The 19,915-nt window shown below is 31.2% G+C and overlaps 1 protein-coding gene across 7 annotated transcripts in view; it reads left to right on the top strand.

The window, feature by feature from the left end:
• The window catches only part of LOC113515593 (uncharacterized), a 158,389-nt gene that overhangs the window by 125,577 nt on the left and 12,897 nt on the right, over nt 1–19,915 (top strand). For 6 of the 7 annotated variants that reach the window (XM_052900178.1, XM_052900189.1, XM_052900184.1 and 3 more), the window contains exons 4-5: nt 11,404–11,450; nt 13,724–13,881. In XM_052900178.1, coding sequence (XP_052756138.1) covers nt 11,404–11,450; nt 13,724–13,881 — 205 coding nt within the window. The remainder of the gene's footprint in view (nt 1–11,403; nt 11,451–13,723; nt 13,882–19,915) is intronic. The other variant, XM_052900173.1, reaches the window with a different exon arrangement.

Raw genomic sequence — 19,915 nt, 5'->3', positions numbered from 1 at the left:
GACAGTTAACGGCTAATATAATCATCGTCATCACCAACCACGATGATTTCTAGATGAAATATTTTTAAATATAATTCGATACAATATATCAACCGTGTCTTTCATTAAAACTGGAGACTGTTTATCCTAATTTACATAGTTTAAACCGCATTTTATTCCTAGTCTCTAATATATTTAACACACAATGTCCATTTACTCTATATGTAAAATGTAAATAAACATAAAATCACAAACCTTAATGAATATTAAAGCAGACCGCAATCTGAAACTAACCGCTTAAAGCTAAACAATTTGCGTGAAGAGGGATGCATAAATAAATATAAAATCGCCAATAACATAACCACAAAATGTGCAGTTAGACTATCGCTTGAGATATATAAGAAAAAGGACCTTACTCCTTCACAATAAGTATTTCACGGTCAGATTCGTAATGTTAAAGTTAACAAGAATGGCACGGGGCGTATTCATAAATTATTTGGACTTTAACAGGTGTACTCGTTAGATAAGCTTTACGCTGCATGTTTAACGGCTAATCTAAATTGAAATCAGACATTCGATTGGCGACAGAGGCCGCCTCTGTGTGTACGTGTTAGTGATGTGCCGAATCGTTAAAAATGTGTATTCGCGGATATGAATACGAATACGGATCATTAGTGTTTAGACCTGCGAATATGGATACAGATCTTATACCTTTTTACTTAGTGGGTATTGGTGTGCCGATTTTAATAAGTGTAACACAATGATTAATGTTTTGTGTTTATTAAATAAAAAGATATTTTATTAGTACTTTTCAGATAATATATCAGCAATACTAATATAAAATATTTATATTCAATTTTTGCAATGTACATACATACATACATACTTGTCATGTCTGTCTTCTATTAGGGTAGACAGAAACAATGGATGAACTGATTCGATTCAAACAAGCCTCTTTTACTTTAAAATATAATTAAGCTAAATATCAAATTTTAATAAAATTAAATTAATTTAAATGAATTTAATAATATTTCATTGCTATCTTTATTGTCATATATATTTCTATATACAAAATAAAATTATACATACATATATGCATAATAATGTAAAAGATCCGTTTAAGGTTCATCAAAATTATAAATATACGAATACAAAAACAGATTTTTCTCTTTTGGTTATCCATGGATACGAATACGGATATAAATATCCGACACATCACTAGTACGTATACCTATTTGGACACATAGATGAGAGTAGACTCCTCGCGAATTGCATATCTCGAATTGTCGTTAAACTGCTAAACGTATTGCAATGAGTTCTTTTCTTTTTGTTGTAGTGCAATTTAGCTTTGTGTATTGCATTGTTCAGAGTGTCGATAACCGGTAAAGTGCTTGGAGATTGTTGTGAGATTTTTCATTATTACTATTTGTTACGAACATTTTATTTGTATTTTTTATATTTTTAAGGTGGCAAACAAGCATACGACCCACCTGATGGTAAGCGGTACTGATATTAAAGTCTTGTATTATATTATCTACGATTCTCAAATGCAGGGTTACGCAGTTTAAAATATTTTTGGAAATCCTGCACTAGTTTTTACCCACGACTTCGTCGGAGTGTACCTGGATATGTCCATAGATCAGGATAAAATGTATTCCAAGTCCTTCACCATCCCATATAGTTATTGTTTACAACATTTCACAATAGCGGTTTAGCCGTTAAGGTATCAAGAGGTAATAAATAAACAATCTCACTTTTACAATCGTAATATTAGTAAGAATAACCTGTATTTTGCATACAATTTCGTAAATAGTCTTCAGAAATCCCTAAAATTAGAAATAAATATATTAAAAAGTAATTTGTGTTAATCAGTTATATATTATTAAGTAATAATATTTATTACTTTTTATCAAATTCGATGATAAAATTCAAAAAGAGAAATGGCAAGTTAATTTGTTGAGCGACGAATAGCAAATAGATTATATATAATTTATATATATTTGTAATAATTTATGTTTAAGTGTAAATAATTATCTATAGTAATTTATATATTAAAAGAAGACAATAAGTTAATCAGCATTGTTTTTAATAATTTCTCAATATTAATTATATTTTTTTTAATACAATTTAGAATGGCAAACAAGCTGACGGTCCACCTGATGGAAAGTGGTAACCGTCGCCTATAGACATGAGCAGTACCATGGATATAACAGAGTATACTGTTTCGCCCATGATATCCCCCATTCGTTGCCATTCCTGAGGATTCAGGTGTTATTCCTCTGTACCCAGTGAAGAAGATATCTACGAAAGAAGTTCAGCATATCTATTATGCGTAAATATAAACAAATTAGGTGATTTTTTTTTTTATTTATTTATACAGGATATAACCGAAAACGTTAGTATTGTAGCAGTGTAACAGAAAGTAACGATACATAATTTTCAATAACCCATATTAACACGGCGCGTCCATTTGTCAAATTAGTATGGGAGGCTCTAAATTTTAATCGCTCAACCAATCGTCTGGAATTGGGTGCAGATATCTATATGTAATATTCAGTATAGATCTATACCTATATAAAATATGTACAGGTATTTCTCTATAGAATGACATATGCTTTTTAGTCTAGTCAATCAAAATGTTTCAAAATTGATAACAAAGTTACAGACCCAAATAGTTTATTGTCAATTGACAATAATTTTATATGAATACGTGTTGGAATTTTATTAATTAATTTTATTTAACTGTTAATGTTAGCTTAAAACTAATTACTCCTCTTCATCCAAAGGTTGCTGGAAGAGATTGCTTTTAGCGATAAGGTCGCCTATTGTTTTCTCATTGTGATTATTTCTTGTAATTATTTATATTTATAATAAGTTTCATTTTATAATCTTTTGGAGGAAACAATAAAGAGTATCTATCTATCTATCTACATGCCAATGAAAACGGTCAATTTCATTGCGTTATTCGAAACATTTAACTTCGTCTCCATCCTTGAGACGGTAACTTTTAAAGAATTCCAAGGAATTTGACTTCAATGCTTTTGTCATTGAAAGTTATTTCAATTAGATTTTTTTTTTTTGCGTTTAATAATAATTGATGTCATTATTTGTAAATTATTCATCAGATATATTAAATGTACCTAATATTATAGATGACGAAATTTATAAAAATTTATATGTAAGATGTATGTTATATAAAACGCTCAGAAACCGAGATTTTTCTTAGATACTATAGGGTTTTTCAAAAAGGGTATATTAAAGTTTCTGTAACCGGCGTCATAACAGGCGTTCGTAGGTTACAGTGACGTTTACCATCAAACGGGTTGTATGCTTGTTTGGTGGCAAACAAGCATACAACTCGTTTGATTATGGTAGGTATGTAAAATGATAGACCATATTCTAGATAACTCATAGTATACTTTTATTTTAATTAACTTATACTTATTTTAAAACTGACCTGATTTCATTTTCACCTATCATCACTTAATAGTATTTCGCCAGCGTATACCAATAATTTAGATCGGGTTACCATTCAAACAATTAAACCATAATAGTAACATTTTCTCTAAACACTGTCGCAAACATTTAGTCATACTCTAAAAATAAATTCTAATGCCAATTTAATTGAGTGTTGTACTTATTGTAAAAATAACATTTAGTGACATTATGTCGGTATTTAGTCCCGATGTAGTAGAATAAATTCAAATTAACCGGTTGATGGATACGTCCGGAGCTCACGCCCGAACGCTCTGTGAAGACAAACGAGTTATGCCAATGACTTTTTTATATATGTCTAATTGGAACCAAAACATATTGTCATAGAAGTTTATTACAGAATCAAATATATGTAATCACTAACTATTTTCCGCGACTTTACCTGCATGAATCTGTGTGAAAAATCCTACATGTTAAATTAGAATACCCGTATACCAAATTTTATTTAAATCCATTTTAGTCATTTAAGATATATGGAATAACAAACATCAAAACATCTTTGCTAACTTTCACGTTTGTAGTATTAGTAAGAATGCAATTGTTATATTTTGGTGTTATTAATACAAAGTTTAAATTTAAGAGCGAATTCACTAGAACATTATGATTTTTTTAATTGATGTGGGTGTTAAATTAAATACTTAAATTTCTGTAGTTTTAAGATAATTACGTCTTATTAATTTTCAAACCTTAAAAAGAAGAAGGCTCTCAATTTTGCTGTATTTTTTTATATTTGTTACTTCATAACACCATTAGTTCTAAATCGATTTGGATTTTTTATTATCTGAAAGGATATACGAGATTAGGCCCATAGAAATTTTATCAAAAATAAAGATTGCGAAGGAAAAATTGGCAGTGCGTAACAAACCCTACTAGTACTGATAGCTAACTAAATCGATTTCAATATGATACTATAATTTGAAAATATATCTATACTTCTATACTATAATATTATAAAGAGAAAAGAGTGATTTAAAAATTCTTTTACCTATAGAAGCGATATATTCTCAGCAAGTAACATAGGCAAATATTAATTAATTAGAAAAAAATAATTAGAGATCCCTATAAAAATTGTGATAATGCGACCTAATTTATTATTATATATTTGCCTATTAGAGCTAATATAAAAATATTAATTTATCTTTCTATTTATTATTATATATTTATTACCTTTGCTGTATGCTTTGTGGAATTTTTATGTAAATTCTCCCACGGGAAAATATTCTCGTGACAAAAGCATTCCATATGTGTTAATTTGGGGCATGGTGTTCGTATCCGCCAAAACTTAATACAATACTTTTACAAAGCTGAAATTTGGTTGTGTTTATATAAGGAACTTCCAGCCAGCCAGTTATCCAAACATTTACACATTTATTTAGATTTACTAAAAGTAAACCATAGGAGGTATAATAAAAGTAAGTTTATCCATTGTTTGTGTAATCCATTTGTAAGCTATAGCTTGCACATCTCGTGAAAAAAAAAAGGTAATAAATATAAAAAAATTGATAATAAATAAAATAATAAAAAAATGATATTATTAAACCTATACTTTATCACACTTTATCACAGCAATGCAAAGCATTGCTGTAAACTGAGAATCATGACTATTAACATACAATGAAGAGTATCTATAATTTAAAATACAATTTAAAATGTACAATTATATCAGAGATTTTTATCAAACTATTCATTTTTTTTTAAATGATAGTTTATATTATTTAACTTAGTTATTGTTATTATTATTTTTATATTAGTAAAGATTAAGGATACAATTCTTACTGATATAAAAGTGAATTTCTTCGTGTGTTTGTTACCTCAAATGGCTTCACCAATCTTTACGAATTTTTATATGTGCTCGTATATACTGTTTTAAATGAAGAAAAACAAAGGCTACTATTTATTCTCGTTACACGAACGTAATCGTAGATAAAACAAGTGTTCAGTAACTAAGATGAACTATTTAAGCTTTAGAAACTAAAAAAATATAAGTCTAATTGCGACGAATAAATAATTTGAAAGAAGCCAATAGGAGAACAAATTTAAAAAAAATACAGTCTGTTCATAATCGTGTAATCGCGATTACAAATTAAAAACGTCCATTTAAAGTCTATTTGATATGATTTTGATTGGATTCCTATTCGATTCTGTCAAGTTGAAAGCAAACTTCGTCTTTCATATTTTAAATATTACCTATCTCTGTTTTACATATTTAAAGTTAATAATAAGCATTTTAAATACTATTTATGACAATCATATTCAATTTGAACAATAAATTAATAAACATGAACCGTTAATCGAGTTTACGAGTAGAGATATATTCGACCATAAATTTGTTGCAAGGAAACCTGAGTGCGCCTACGCACCTAATTTAACGTGTCGTTTGATGCTAATTAGATCTATGCAGTGGACTTGTATAATAAATAAGTGGCTCGTAAACATTTTACTTGAATACTGTATTTTCATTCATTATTTTCGTTTAGAGTTCGTAATAAAGGCCTATATGAAGCCAGTATAATATTATCTTGTATGGGGAGATTCAAATATAGAATTGTTACAAATAAAAATTTTGTACTACTTTGAGATAAACAAACTTATTATTCGATCGATCCTATATTTTTTATTAAACTCTTAATAGAAGTACATTAAGTCGCCTGGCCAGCAGCTGATGTAATTATTACTGGTACTACCAATTATGAAACCTTCTCTTAAGTAAGAAGAGATTCAGGCTTAGAACTTGAAATAGTAACATCTGATGTAGTACAGTATAAGTAATAGCACTAAAGTATTGATCTGTGGCGATGTTATATCAAGTTTAAATAACTCATTGCTTGATTAACACTACTTCCTTATGAATTCAATCAACAAGCTCTGTCAGATCGCAGTCGTAACGAGTTATAACAATAGCGAGATGCTTATGTTGTTTAAGTGTCGAGATTTATCTAAATGCGGAATAAATGCGCATTGTTTGCGTAATAAAAGTCTATATTAAGCTATATAGTCAATAGGACGGTACGACACCAAAGGGAGATTTTGCGCTAAAGTCATTTGCTTGGGTACCTCTGTCCTATTCGTGTTTCAACCATAAAGCAGTTGTGTTTGCATGGCTGTGTTATGGTTTGAATGGTGGGATATGGCTTGAATTTACAGGGTACAGAGGAATAACATCTGAGTCCTCAGGAATGGCAACGTATGGGAGGTATCATGGGTGAAACAGTATACTCTATTATGTCCATGGTACTGCTCATGTCTATAGGCGACGGTTATCACTTTCCATTAGGTGGGCCGTCAGCTTGTTTGCCATTCTTATATGTATAAAAAAAAACATAATATCCTTCTCTCATATAAAGAAGGTACTCATGCACATAATTTGCAGTGGTTACGTCATCACTACTTAAAATCGAATATAAAATTAAATACTGACAAATTAAATAATCGATTAGAATTGCATCCATACGAATCTAGCTAACATGCTGCGACTGCGAGATACAACAAGAATAGCGATACTCGTATACACCGCGTGGATTTATCCTACAAGTAAGTGCTGCATAAATGCGCAGTATATCGTTACTTGTAGCTTTTGACTTCATAATGTTAATACAAATTATCCGTGGGATAAATAAATAAGAATACAATACAATATTATTTTTACACTAGGTCGTTGTAAGCGAGGAAGAAATAGTAAAGAATAGAAGTAGGAAAACTCGTTAAAACAGTCCATACTAAGACACCAACCAGCACGGCAATATTGCGAATTGCTTAAAATTCACAATGATATAAATGTCACCATTAAATATTTAGTACTAGAAGTTACATTAATTTCGACAATTACATTAAATTCGACAAACTCATTACTCAATCAACACTATATCCAAGGAAGAGTAGTGAGATACGTATGTCATTTAAGCACGGAGATTTATCCAAATGCTGGATAAATGCGCATTGTTGGCATAATAAAAGTATTTAGAATATGCAATGGTAACATCGTCACCGAGTAGGTCAAAATTAAGTTCGACAAACTCATTAATCGATTAACACTGCATCCATACGAATCTAGCTAATAAGCCGCGGCGAGATATGGCAAGAATAGCGAGATACGTATGTCGTTTAAGCGCAGGGATTTATCTAAGTGCTGCATAAATGCGCAATGCTTCGTTACGTGTAGGTATCTGCTTTCGACTCCCCGATGTTAGTTCAAATTAGGACCGGTTTGTAGGCCTATTTTATAGGCAATTTTGTGCCAACGAGGTTTGTTTGAAAAGGAATTTACCTAGTCGAATACTAAATAGAACGGGTAATGAAAATGCCAGTAGTATCTATTTAAATATTGTTTATTTATTGAGATATAATATAATGTATTTAATATTTTTTAGAAATAATTAGAAATCTGCTTGAATTGTATGAAAATTTTGACATTTGTGGATATTTAGATAATATATTATACAGACATTTGTAATAGCTGCACGTATTTGAATGAAATTAACATGAATAGATTATATTTTGAAATAACCAGGTTCCTAATTCGAGCGAGCAAAAACGCGGTAAGCAGCCGGTAGAGTTAAGTATAATATATCGACCCAGCTTCCTCTGGGATACTTGTTCAACTTCACAAATACTATCAATCATGTTACTGCTAAATTTCGGTATGTTATTTTCATGTTACATCCATTTCACAAAATTCCCATAGGAACTAATCTCGTCCAAATTTCGTGAAATCCTTTTCCAGTGAACACCTACGTCATAAAAGGAATCCAGGTACATTCATACTATTATTATAAATGTGACACTTCTATCTTCTGGTATAACGACAAATGGCTTAATTTGTGATTTTTAGTTAAGTCGTCAAGGCACCAGGAGGAAATTTTTTTGTGGAACTTAGAACGCCTAACAAATTGGCTCACCTTATAGAAAGTGATTACTGTAGCGTACAGACATGACCAGCACCATAGATATTATAGAATATACTTTGTTGCTGATATATTTGCTGATATATGACTGTCTATGCATGATATATGATGTCCATTGTACTATCATGCGTTGTCATTGCTCATGCGTTATCATGTCACCATTATGTAATTTTACTGTCATATCATAACCTAATACCGTGTGGTATCGGCAGAGAATGGCCCACCTCTTCAATGCCACTCAAGAACCTTTCTTCCCCATTAGTTGTCGGTTCTTCGAGCTATATGACCAGCTTATTGCCACATCAGCTTGCTTATCCTTCTGGTTCTGTCAGTGACTTTCATTCTATACTACAAGCATTGTCTAGTTACAATTTAATTATATTAATAGGACTAAAACCATTGAATGATTAAGACTTCATTAAGCGTAGCTCGACGCAATGAACCCTTTACGAATTTATCTTCGTATTAAACGCGACCGACCGACAATCATTAGTAGTATTGTTAATGTGAACGGCGATTAATTTCCCATTTACCACCGAATTCCCGCACTCCAATTGTTTTTACCTTTCACGCGTTTTCCACTGACAGATGGACAGATATAAATCTAATTAGATGTCGATAAAAATAAAATCTCCTATTATGTCGCGAAACATAATCATTACGAGACACTGTGCAGTAAAATCGTGTGCTTGGGTAACTCTGTCCTACACATGTTTCGATCGTCAAGCAACTGCGCTTGAATTTTGTCTGTATTTCGGTTTGTAGGGTAGGATATAATCATATGATTATACATATTCATCATCTTCCTACATTTATCCCCATTATATATTTTGGGTCAGCGTAATATGTTTTTCTTTTTTTTTTATCTTTATCTGCAGGCAATTCCGTATTTCACTCCCTTACTGGCCATATCATCTTTCACACAGTCCTGCTGTATCTGTTTTAGGTTTTCCTCTATCCTTATAGCCATCCCCATTAATACTTAATAACTTTCTTATATACATATTTAAATACATACATGCGCATCACGTATCCATACTAGAGGGCCTACCATGAGGTATTTTCTGAAATTTCGAGGCCGAACAATACACAGATTTGATATCAAAATTAAATAACTTACTATTTAAAAATTTTAAAAATGTTATTACATCGTTTCTTTGAACTTTTATGTAAGGATTTATGACGAATAAAACATTAAGCTCCATTTACTTGGCCGATTTCAGTACGATCGAAAACACGAAATGGAATCCGAAAATTCGGAATTTCGTTTCATGGTAGACCTTCAGGACAGATAATTAATTACTCCTTAACTTTTCTATGGTATTTGGTTGTTGCTTTCCATTGATTTAAAATAAGATCGGGTAGAAGTCGACATAAAACATGATTTAATAGTAAATAGTTAACTATCCACTGCTGAACATAACCTCCCCCCATAAAGTGGGTTATGCCAGCAGTTGCCACGCTTGGCAGGCGTATTGGCAACCACAGCTTCCGTTTTGATATTTTAAAAGAGACGTTGCTGCCCATCCCTACACCATAAGCTCCCTTAGTCGCCTCTTACGACACCTACGGGAAAGAAAGAGGTGGTCTATGCTAAGACTTACACAGAAATACGCTATGACTGATCCAAAATATTAAATTGAACTATATAATAAATAGTGGTAATCTGTAATTAAAAACTGATGTATCATTTAAATGTATGTAACATTATCAATACATGATTTGCTATATTAATAGGATTTATTTTCCATTTGTTTTGTGTAATGTTACACGGTCATCAAAGTAAACATTATATTATTGAACACAAATAATTCTAATTAATTCGTTTCAATTGAACATCGAATGGTAATATTTAATTGAATTACTTATTTGAAACAAATACATATTATTGGAAAATTACATTTATTGCTATTTTATCTGTGGTCAATTGTAAGGAAAGTATATTGAAATAGCTATAGCCTCTGACTTTACTTATTTGTACATTTTTCGAATAAAATTTAAATAATCTAAGTATTTGACGTTCTATTGTTTCTGCCTACCCTAATAGAAGACAAGTTTGACAGTTATGTATGTATGCATGCAAATATCGCTAAGTTGCAATAAAACACACACACACACACACGCACTCACCTTTTCACATAGTTTTCCTTATTTATTTTGTAAATAAAGTGTACTAAATAGGTAATCGCACTCATAGTCCCCAAGATACAGGTCTGGCCTAGTTTGGGGACTGATGGTAATGCAGATATTTTCTCGTTGAATATAAATTGTAAACATTGTAAATTGTACCTTATGCAACTGTATCTTTCTTAAATAAAAATTATTATTATTATTATTATTAATAAAAATATCTACTTATTTTTCTTTAATGAGTGATTACCTAAATTTATCATCATCATCATCTCGCCATTATCTGTCCACTGCTGAACATGGGCCTCACTCATAGACTTTTTTTATGCAACTTAGAATGGCAAACAAGCTGATGGCCCACCTGATGGAAAGTGGTAACCGTCGCCTATAGACATAAGCAGTACTATAGACATAACAGAGTATACTGTTTCGCCCATGATTCCTCCCATGCATTGCTATTCCTGAGGACTCAGATGTTATTCCTCTGTACCCTACAAATTCACTTAGTGGAGTCAGTGGATCCAGATGGCTCAGGACCGTTCCTTATGACAATCTATGGGGAAGGTCTGTGTTCAACAGTCGACAAATAATGACTGATATGATGATGATATACTATTTTTATCCTATTTTTAACCTATTACAGACACCAGCTCCTTACAGCAGAGTTCCATTTTTTTTTATTTTATCCTAAATACCTATGTGTACATTTAAGTTGTTTGTGAGGAGACATAAATAAATATATTATTTTTATATTATTTATCATCAACAAAATGTGATCATGTCGAAAATTTAGTTCAACCTAATGACAAAAACAATCTCTGTCTAGCCCATTAGAGATTATAAGCGTAATTTTTTATAATTATTATTATTCATTTGTGTAATTCTCTGTTTGTTACAGTTGTTTAAGTCCACGGTCGGCGTACTTCTACGAATTTCCACCTAGTGGTAAGTGACATTTTTAAATAACGATTTATTTATAGATAAGCAATAATTAAAAAAAAAACTTTTAAATTCATCTTTCTAACTAACCCTGCATTTTTTTTAATAAAATATAGTCTAAATTACTCACTAATAATGTAAATTTCTTTATTTATTTATACTTTATTTTACACACTAATAATATATAGAAATATAACAGAGGTAAATAAATGCACAAAGGCGAGATTAACTTTAAAAGAGTTATCTTCTAGCAAACTCAAAGTGGAAAGGGCCATCGGTGTCAGGGGGAAGCGGTGTATAATATTTTGACAATGTTCAAACAAAAAGAACTAGACAAACATAAATTAAAATTTCACTAACATGTATAAATCTTAAAATTAAGATTTAGGTATATAGATGAAAGAATTTTCCTAATTAGTGGTTTTTGAGAGTATCGATTAAAGACAAACAAACAGATAATCAAATCTTTCTTTTATAATATTAGTTTAGAGACAAGTTATTTTGATATGAAAAATTTTACTATGAAATCGATTTTAATAAAATTCCTATAAGACCAATTTTACAATATTTTCTAATAAAAAAATAATGACGTAACAAATATAAAAAATATATCTGCAACTAAATTGAGAACCTCCTTTTTTAAATCGGTTAAAAATTTACGATATCCATACACACCATAACCAGTTTATTAACATGTTCCGTAAAATAACATGACTGATTAACTTGTTTATAGTTTTCTATTTAATTAATCATACACCATAAAATTGCATTGAACATTTTTACCTCAATACATATTAATAAACAAAGTATTAGATATCCGGCATTCATATTTGTATAGAAAGTTTTATTGGTAACCAGTATAATGGGTAATTTATAGTATACTAACTTTTATACGCGACTTCATCCGCGTGTCCAGGACATATATACAGGATATACGGAACAAGTTGGCAAAAACTAAAACAGTGAATCCAGACTATTATCCTGAACTAAAAATCAGTAAAAATCTTATTAGAATTTTTTTTGTTTGTTTGTTTTTTTTTTTATTTAAAATCATGTAATCTATGATATTATGTCATAATATAAAAACATAATAATATTTTGTAGTAAAATATCAAAACTAAGAATTTTTAATTATATATACTTTGCTGTATATATAATTAAAATTGTGGAAAATAATCTGACATCTAATTCAGACCATTCATCTGAATCAGCTGTTTAAGTTTGGGTCATTGTTCTTCCACCCTGTATAAATCGATGAAATCTATATCTATACTTATAATAAATCTGTAAAGAGGTCAATTTTGTACATGAAATATATTTCCAAAATAACTATCAGGGAGTGATTAGTGATCGATACTGATGCCAAAAATGCAATCAGTAAAATTTTTGTCTGTCTGTCTGTCTGTATGTCGTTATAGAAACAAAAACTACTCGACGGATTTCAAGGTTATAGTATACTTTTTATCACGCTACCATCACGCTAGGAGCAGAGCAGTGAAGGGAAATGTGTCTGTTACATCAAAACCACTGAACCGTGAGGAAGGATATAGACTACTTATTTTACGAAAAACAACGGAAACGCGGACAAAGTCGTTGGCAACAGCTAGTAATATATAAAGTTATAAATAGTAATAAAGTTATGTCTGTCGTATAAAGAATTGTTTCTTAGTATCCATTTATTTTTTTGTTCTCTACTTAAAGTAATATTTCATTCATAGTGTACACGCTTGATTGATATTTTGTATTGTACGTAGGAGTAACCTTGATTGGGTCTGAGTTTTATATCGTTATTGGGTTCATTTGTCTAGTATTTAGGGATGGGTAATATTAATAATGCTTCAATATCTATATATTGAGGGAGACTTTGTACAAAAGTCGACTGCTTGGGTACCTCTGTCCCATTCGTCTTTCAACCGTGAAGCAGTTGTGTTTGCATGGCTGTGTTTCGATTTGAAGGGTGGGATATGGCGTGAATTTACTGGGTACAGAGGAATAACACCTGAGTCCTCAGGAATTACAACGCATGGGTGGTATCATGGGCGAAACAGTATATAGTAAAATACAGTAGTATACTCTGTTATGTCCATGGTACTGCTCATGTCTATAGGCGATGGTTACCACTTTCCATCAGGAGGGCCGTCAGTTTGTTTGCCATTCGAAGTTGTATAAAAAAATCAGAGAAGACGAGAGATTTTCTTGTTCTTTAATATTTCTTTACTAGAAACTTACTACGTTAAATTTAATATACAACACATTAAGTTCCCTTATAATTGAAATAGACTTCTTTCTTGCAGATAACTGTCTTGGAACTGCTAAGAAGAAGGTGACCACATTCTCAAGACTACTTCGGGGTCTAAAGTCCCATAGGAAAGAAAAACATGGCTCGTGTTCGCCGAAACACACACATAGTCCCCGTCAAATATTACCGCCGCAAAGGGTAAGAATTTTGTATGTTATCTTTGGTTTGTGATTTTTACCCTTCATTATAATGGTTCGTGCATTTTAATTTAATATATTTTACTCTTTAGTTTAGTGATATTTGTCCTTCAGTGTTGTTTAGTATGTTTACCCTTCAATTCAGCCATATTTACCCTTGGTAGTTGTACCCTCCAATTTAGTTATTTTGTTCTTCAAGTTAGTTGCTCTTATTCATTTATATGTGTGAGTTTAGAGGCTAAGTTTTTAAACTACTTTCGCTCATTAAGTTTGATTTTAACGTTTAAAAATAAATAATCTTGTTTATTGGGTTCGCTGAAACATGCTTGTATTCGCGGTTAAACATCAGCGTTGCAAAGGGTAAGATTTTTTTCAAATTACCTTTCAATCTAAGTCTTCAAACTAGTGATTCCGCGTTCCAAATTCAAATATTTTTAATGAAAGGTATCTATGAAATATCTCATCTGTCATCGGTATGAGTTTGTCCACGTCACAAATGAAATTGTGTGTGATATTGTATACTAGCTATTTTCCGCTACTTTATATGGATGAATTTTGGTAATTCCAAATTCTATTTACTTATTATTCTATTTTCTATTTACTAATGGTAGCTATTTCTAGTTAGCGTATTAAATTAAAACGTACACCAGATTTTAAGTTAGATCTTATGAAACAAAATTATTTTCATTCAATTTCAAATTCATTTAATTTTGTGTAGTACTTGTTGTGTGATGCCGGAACAAAGAAACGGACAGACAAACAAAAATTCTAAAAAATCATTGTTTTTGCTTCTGTTGTTTTTATTAAGACCTCTAATATATTTTTCTTTCAATACTTAGTACAGTACTTAATAAAATAAACTGTACTAAACAGTTAAGTAACAACCATAAATATATTCGAATATAACTTTTAATATACTAATAACTTATTTGCAAATAAGTTGCAATACAATTTTTAACGGACTTCAAAAAGAAAAGGTTCTTAATTCGGTTGTTTTTATGTTTGTTACCTTATACCTCCATCAGTTCTAAACAGATTAAGAAAGTTCTTTTATTTCTGAAAGAATATATTTACAGATTAATCCTGTAGAAAATTTTATCAAAATCGGTTCATTAGTTTTTAGATCAAAATAACCGGTTTTGTTACTATTAAAAGTCGGTTTTTTTTTGAGATACAATCTTTATATTATATTAGTAATGTATCAATACCATCAATGTGGAACAAAATTTCGCTTACATAGATATACACAAAAAAAAATCATGCCAGTATCATTGACTTTTCTCATCTCACGGCATGAAGTATTTGGTAACCGAATTTTGTGTGCAGAACTCGACGGGGCTCTTTCCTTTCATATATTTACCCCATCCGCCTACCCCATCCGCCATTATGTAGATCCGGCGCGACGCCGGTCCCTTTGACATGCACTCACAGCAATTAGTATGACGCGTCGCGCCGCGCTCTCTTCATATGCGTTCTTACATATGCATACGGCTACGTTCACAGACAGCTTCAGACTTTGGTATTAGTAGTACTGTTTCATTAAAATAGAAAGAAATTTCCAAAATGAGGTAGTTTTAAATTCGTCTGTTTTATGTGATAGATTTGGAAACTTTGAACCGATTTTGATCGTTCTTTTGCTAATGATATAATTTACTTCTGTGTCGATCTCATTATAATCTTATTAAAAAACGATTGGAGCTCATTTTAGAGAAGTGAAATCTCACTTTTTACATTCATACCTCTATATATCAGATACATGATACTATCGATTGTAAAATACTTATCAAAATCGGTTCGGAGTTGATGAAGTCACAATTCCACAAAAATAAATGACAAACTAGATGCTCTTTTATCACTCGCCTACAATCCCCTAATCAGAGCTGGACAAACCCGAACCAATGGTAGAAAAAAGTAACTTCTGACAGTATTAATCCTAAGTGCAAGTTCTCCGATAACATTGATGTGCTAAACCCGAGACACACAATTGGTAACTGAAAGTGCCATTAAGTGGAGGATATTCGAAGAAATTGTGCACTTAGTTTTAACAATCCAGTGATGTCAAACGTGCAGAAATATTCTTAAATATATTATATATAAATATATTAAATATATATACGATGCCCAGCATAGATATAAAGTTTAGTATTTCGCTTTGCCCGCGCAATAGACATAAAAGACAAAATTGTATAAAAATAAAAATTAGCTTAATATATAAGTAATAATAGAATAACTCCACATGTATCCTGTTTTACGTTATCTACTTTCTTATAATTTATTTGGACACATTTGGCGGTAACTTTTGTGAATCTAAGATTATTTTATATCTATGTCCGATAAGGATTATACCGCGCGCTCTAATGGCCTTTATCCGTGGCTCAACAAATGGTCATAACTCAAGCGTCGCCTCAGCTCAACCGACTTAAGTTTGGCAGGCGTCATTTCTCAGGCATGCAGTGACGTATACTCCCCCACCCCCGGTCCGGAGATTAATAAATAGGTAGACGTGGAAAAATGTAGCACTTAATTCCGACGGGATGAGCCCCGTATCTGATGCGGACACGACTATTGCTCTTCATAAAGTTTGACATTGGATTGTTATAAGTTTTTTGTTAGATATAAACTAATGTACTTAGATTATTGTTAATATAAATAACACGTTGTTATTAGAGATTTGGGGAAAATTAGAAACAGTATTGTTGCTGTAGTAAAGTCTCTTGTTCTTCATAGAGTTTGATATTGGATTGTTATAAGTTTGTTTTTTTTTTAAACAATCTAATATAAGTTATTAAATCTTTCATTTAAACCAAGTTTCATTAAAAAGTCATATCTACAGATGCCAGCGGTAAGATCTTAGACTAAAAATAAATTGAAATTATTATTTTTAAATTCTAATATGAAAAAAAGAACAAATTTGAAAACAAACATTAATTAACAAAAGAAAATGAATTTGCATAGTCCTTGCTCTCTCATCATTCGATGAAGTTCTCCGAGCTAATATTCGAACAAACTTCATTAGTCGAGTCATTGTTTTGAAAGATTTATAAATTGAGGAAAAATTTTCTTAAAATATTAGTATGGCCTCACTGGCGGCATCAATGCAAAGATGTTTCGGTCAACAGGATTATTTTGTTTGCGCAAATATTTGCACAATTAATATTGATTGACTCAATTTTGTTGTGGATTTATTAATTATATTTACAGAGAGAAGCCCGTTATCGTTTTTAATGTGGTTTTCTGTTGTTCTTGAAAGGAAAAAATACTTTTAGGGCTCGAAGACTTATAGACGTTTTCCGTACTTAGTTCAGCTATAAGTTCTTATGACCTAATAAAACCCTTCGAGAATATTTGAAAAATGGAGCTTATGCTTACTTAAAAGAAATATTTGTCTTTTTATAATACATATTTGTAGAATGCTTATTTGAAATTATCTTACGAATATATTACGTTTTTACATATAAATAACTTAATTCTGAACTTGAAAGATATGTTTAGGTGTGAATTATGACATAATTAAAATATTATTTTTTCATTAATTTTACAAATTAAAATATTTATCAATTTAATAATTGTAGTGACAGAGTAAAAATATCATTTGTCACCACTCATATTCATACCCAGAATAATTTAAAAAGCAATTAAGATAGTTCTTTAATTAAGCGGAATTAGAACAAGAGTTAGAAATTTCAGAAGAAAATCATGCCTTCTGGCCAGTACAGTAATATTAGGCTTAAATCTTTTATTCCGTGTACAGTAATGAGTTAAGTTTTGAATTGTACAATATATAACTGAAAACAATAATTATATCAACCATATTGGAGTGAAGTATCTCGCTGATGGTTGTACACAATATTGGCATATTACAGCCTGCCAGCTATGATACTGGCAATAAAACGTTATAGTTGGACACTGTACTAGCGTCCGCTGGCATTACGGCCCTCGTAAATACATAATAGCGCATCAATAAAGAATTTAGCGCTAGTTTCTATTTGGTAAAACTTGAAGGTTTATAGGCGGACCAATTCACAGTTAGTAACATGACTATTTAATATCATTAGTTATTTCTGTAGATCTGTTGCGGTTATAGATTTTTTTTCTAGAATTGAGTACCTGAAATCAAGTAAAAAAAATATAATAATAACAGATACATTACTATATTATAATACTGGCTGGTTAGAAATTCGAATTTTTATTTAAATTGAAATTCCAAATCCAAATATCGAATTTTATACGACAGACTGTGGTGATGTAGGTCTCTAACATAGATAAAAAATTGCAAGTACCTTTTTTACATTAATAAATAAATTTTCAATAGACGTTAAGAGAACAATATATGGCAAAAAATTATACTAGTTTCCAAAAAATTGTTCTAGGTATACATCTAAATTTTTTTTATATATAAAGGAAGTATACAGCTAGTTTGCTACTTACGACTCTATGTATGAAGAATTGTTACTTCATCTTAAACATGTAGCTGATGAAAGGAAGAAAAGTGACCTTATTAACTGCATATTCCTAACCACAAGCAACGGAGGGAGGAGAGGGAAGGGATTGTTAGCAATGGAGTTTGATAGCCCCATTGCTAACAATATGCCCTAATAGGTCGACCTCCACGTGGTTCCCTCTGGAAACCATCGTGAACAATTCTTCGTGAAATCGTCACGATGGGCCAACTGACCTGCTTCATCTGCACCTATCATCCTTCACTGGTGTCCCGCCAGCGTATCCCGACAGCGCAGACAGGGTTACCATTCCATTATCACCCATTAAAAAAAAACCACAAGCAACGTCCCTCTTAAAGTATCTAACTAAAAAATCCAAAGCCTAACTGTGGTTGCCAATCTGCCTGTCAAACGTGGCAACCACTGGCAGAACCCTTCTTATGGGAGAGGTCTATGTTCAGCATTGGATAGAATTCGATTATGAAGTACATATACACTTCCAACATTACTTATTACATATTCAAAAGTTTCCACCAGTAAATTCATTTGTGTACTAATAAAGTTCTGTATACTAACAAACGAAGTTATAGCATAGAGAAATCACGTGCACGGATTAAAATAAATCCACTCCAGCGAAATGTGGCCGATATTAAAGTTTAGCAACTACTGAACTTATACCTCGGGACTCATTTATCATGTTTACAGTGGAAATATTTTCATAACAATGTTTTTGACACAGATTACATTTCTTGTACAGAAACAGAAACGTGTACGCGTTCAGAATTTGCATTCTGCAGGTATTTTAATTGTTGTTGTTTGATTTATTATTGTCTGAACTTCGTGTTTATTAGGGTCTAACTTTAAATTAGTTACTTGTTTGCCTCTTTTATACGTACATTATACTTAAAGTATTTGTATTAAGTTTAGGACATTAAAGAATAGACAAGTTTAACTCATAAGAGGATATACAACTATCATAGACATAAATGGTACTTGCAAAAAGACTTATCAAAATTATTTCTAACAACGTAAATACGTAACATATACACAAAAAATACACAAAAAATACAGACAATTTAATAAATTAACAATTACCAAAAATATTAATAATAAATAGAGAATTAGTAATAACTAATTAATAATATAAAAGAAGAGGTAACGCCTTTACAAATAGTTTTTATTTTTTTTTATGCAACTTAGAAATAGCAAACAAACTGGCACCCCACCTAATCGAAAGTGGTAACCAACGCCTATAGACAAGAACAGTATCATGGATATAACAAAGTACACTGTTTTGCCCATGGTTATCCCGCATGCGTTGCCATTCCTGAGAACTAAGGTGTTATTCATCTGTACCATGTAAATTCGGTGCCATATCTCACCCTTCAAACTGAAACACGGCCATGCGAACACAACAGCTTCACGGTAGAAACACGAATGGGACAGAGGTATCCAAGCAAACGACTTTTGTACAGTCTTCTCCTGCCTCTAATCCAAACGTTTTCCCAATAACAAAACTATAATGTTCAACGGACGCTCGGAAATATTATTGTCGAAAAGAAAATGTGTGCGAATTTGATAACGGGCCAATAAATT

Source organism: Galleria mellonella, unplaced genomic scaffold (genome assembly GCF_026898425.1).
Source record: "Galleria mellonella isolate WM207_F2 unplaced genomic scaffold, CSIRO_AGI_GalMel_v1 utg1260, whole genome shotgun sequence".
NCBI lineage: Eukaryota > Metazoa > Arthropoda > Insecta > Lepidoptera > Pyralidae > Galleria > Galleria mellonella.
The sequence above is the reverse complement of the archived record's forward strand: the minus strand, read 5'-3'. Positions and strand labels throughout refer to the sequence as shown.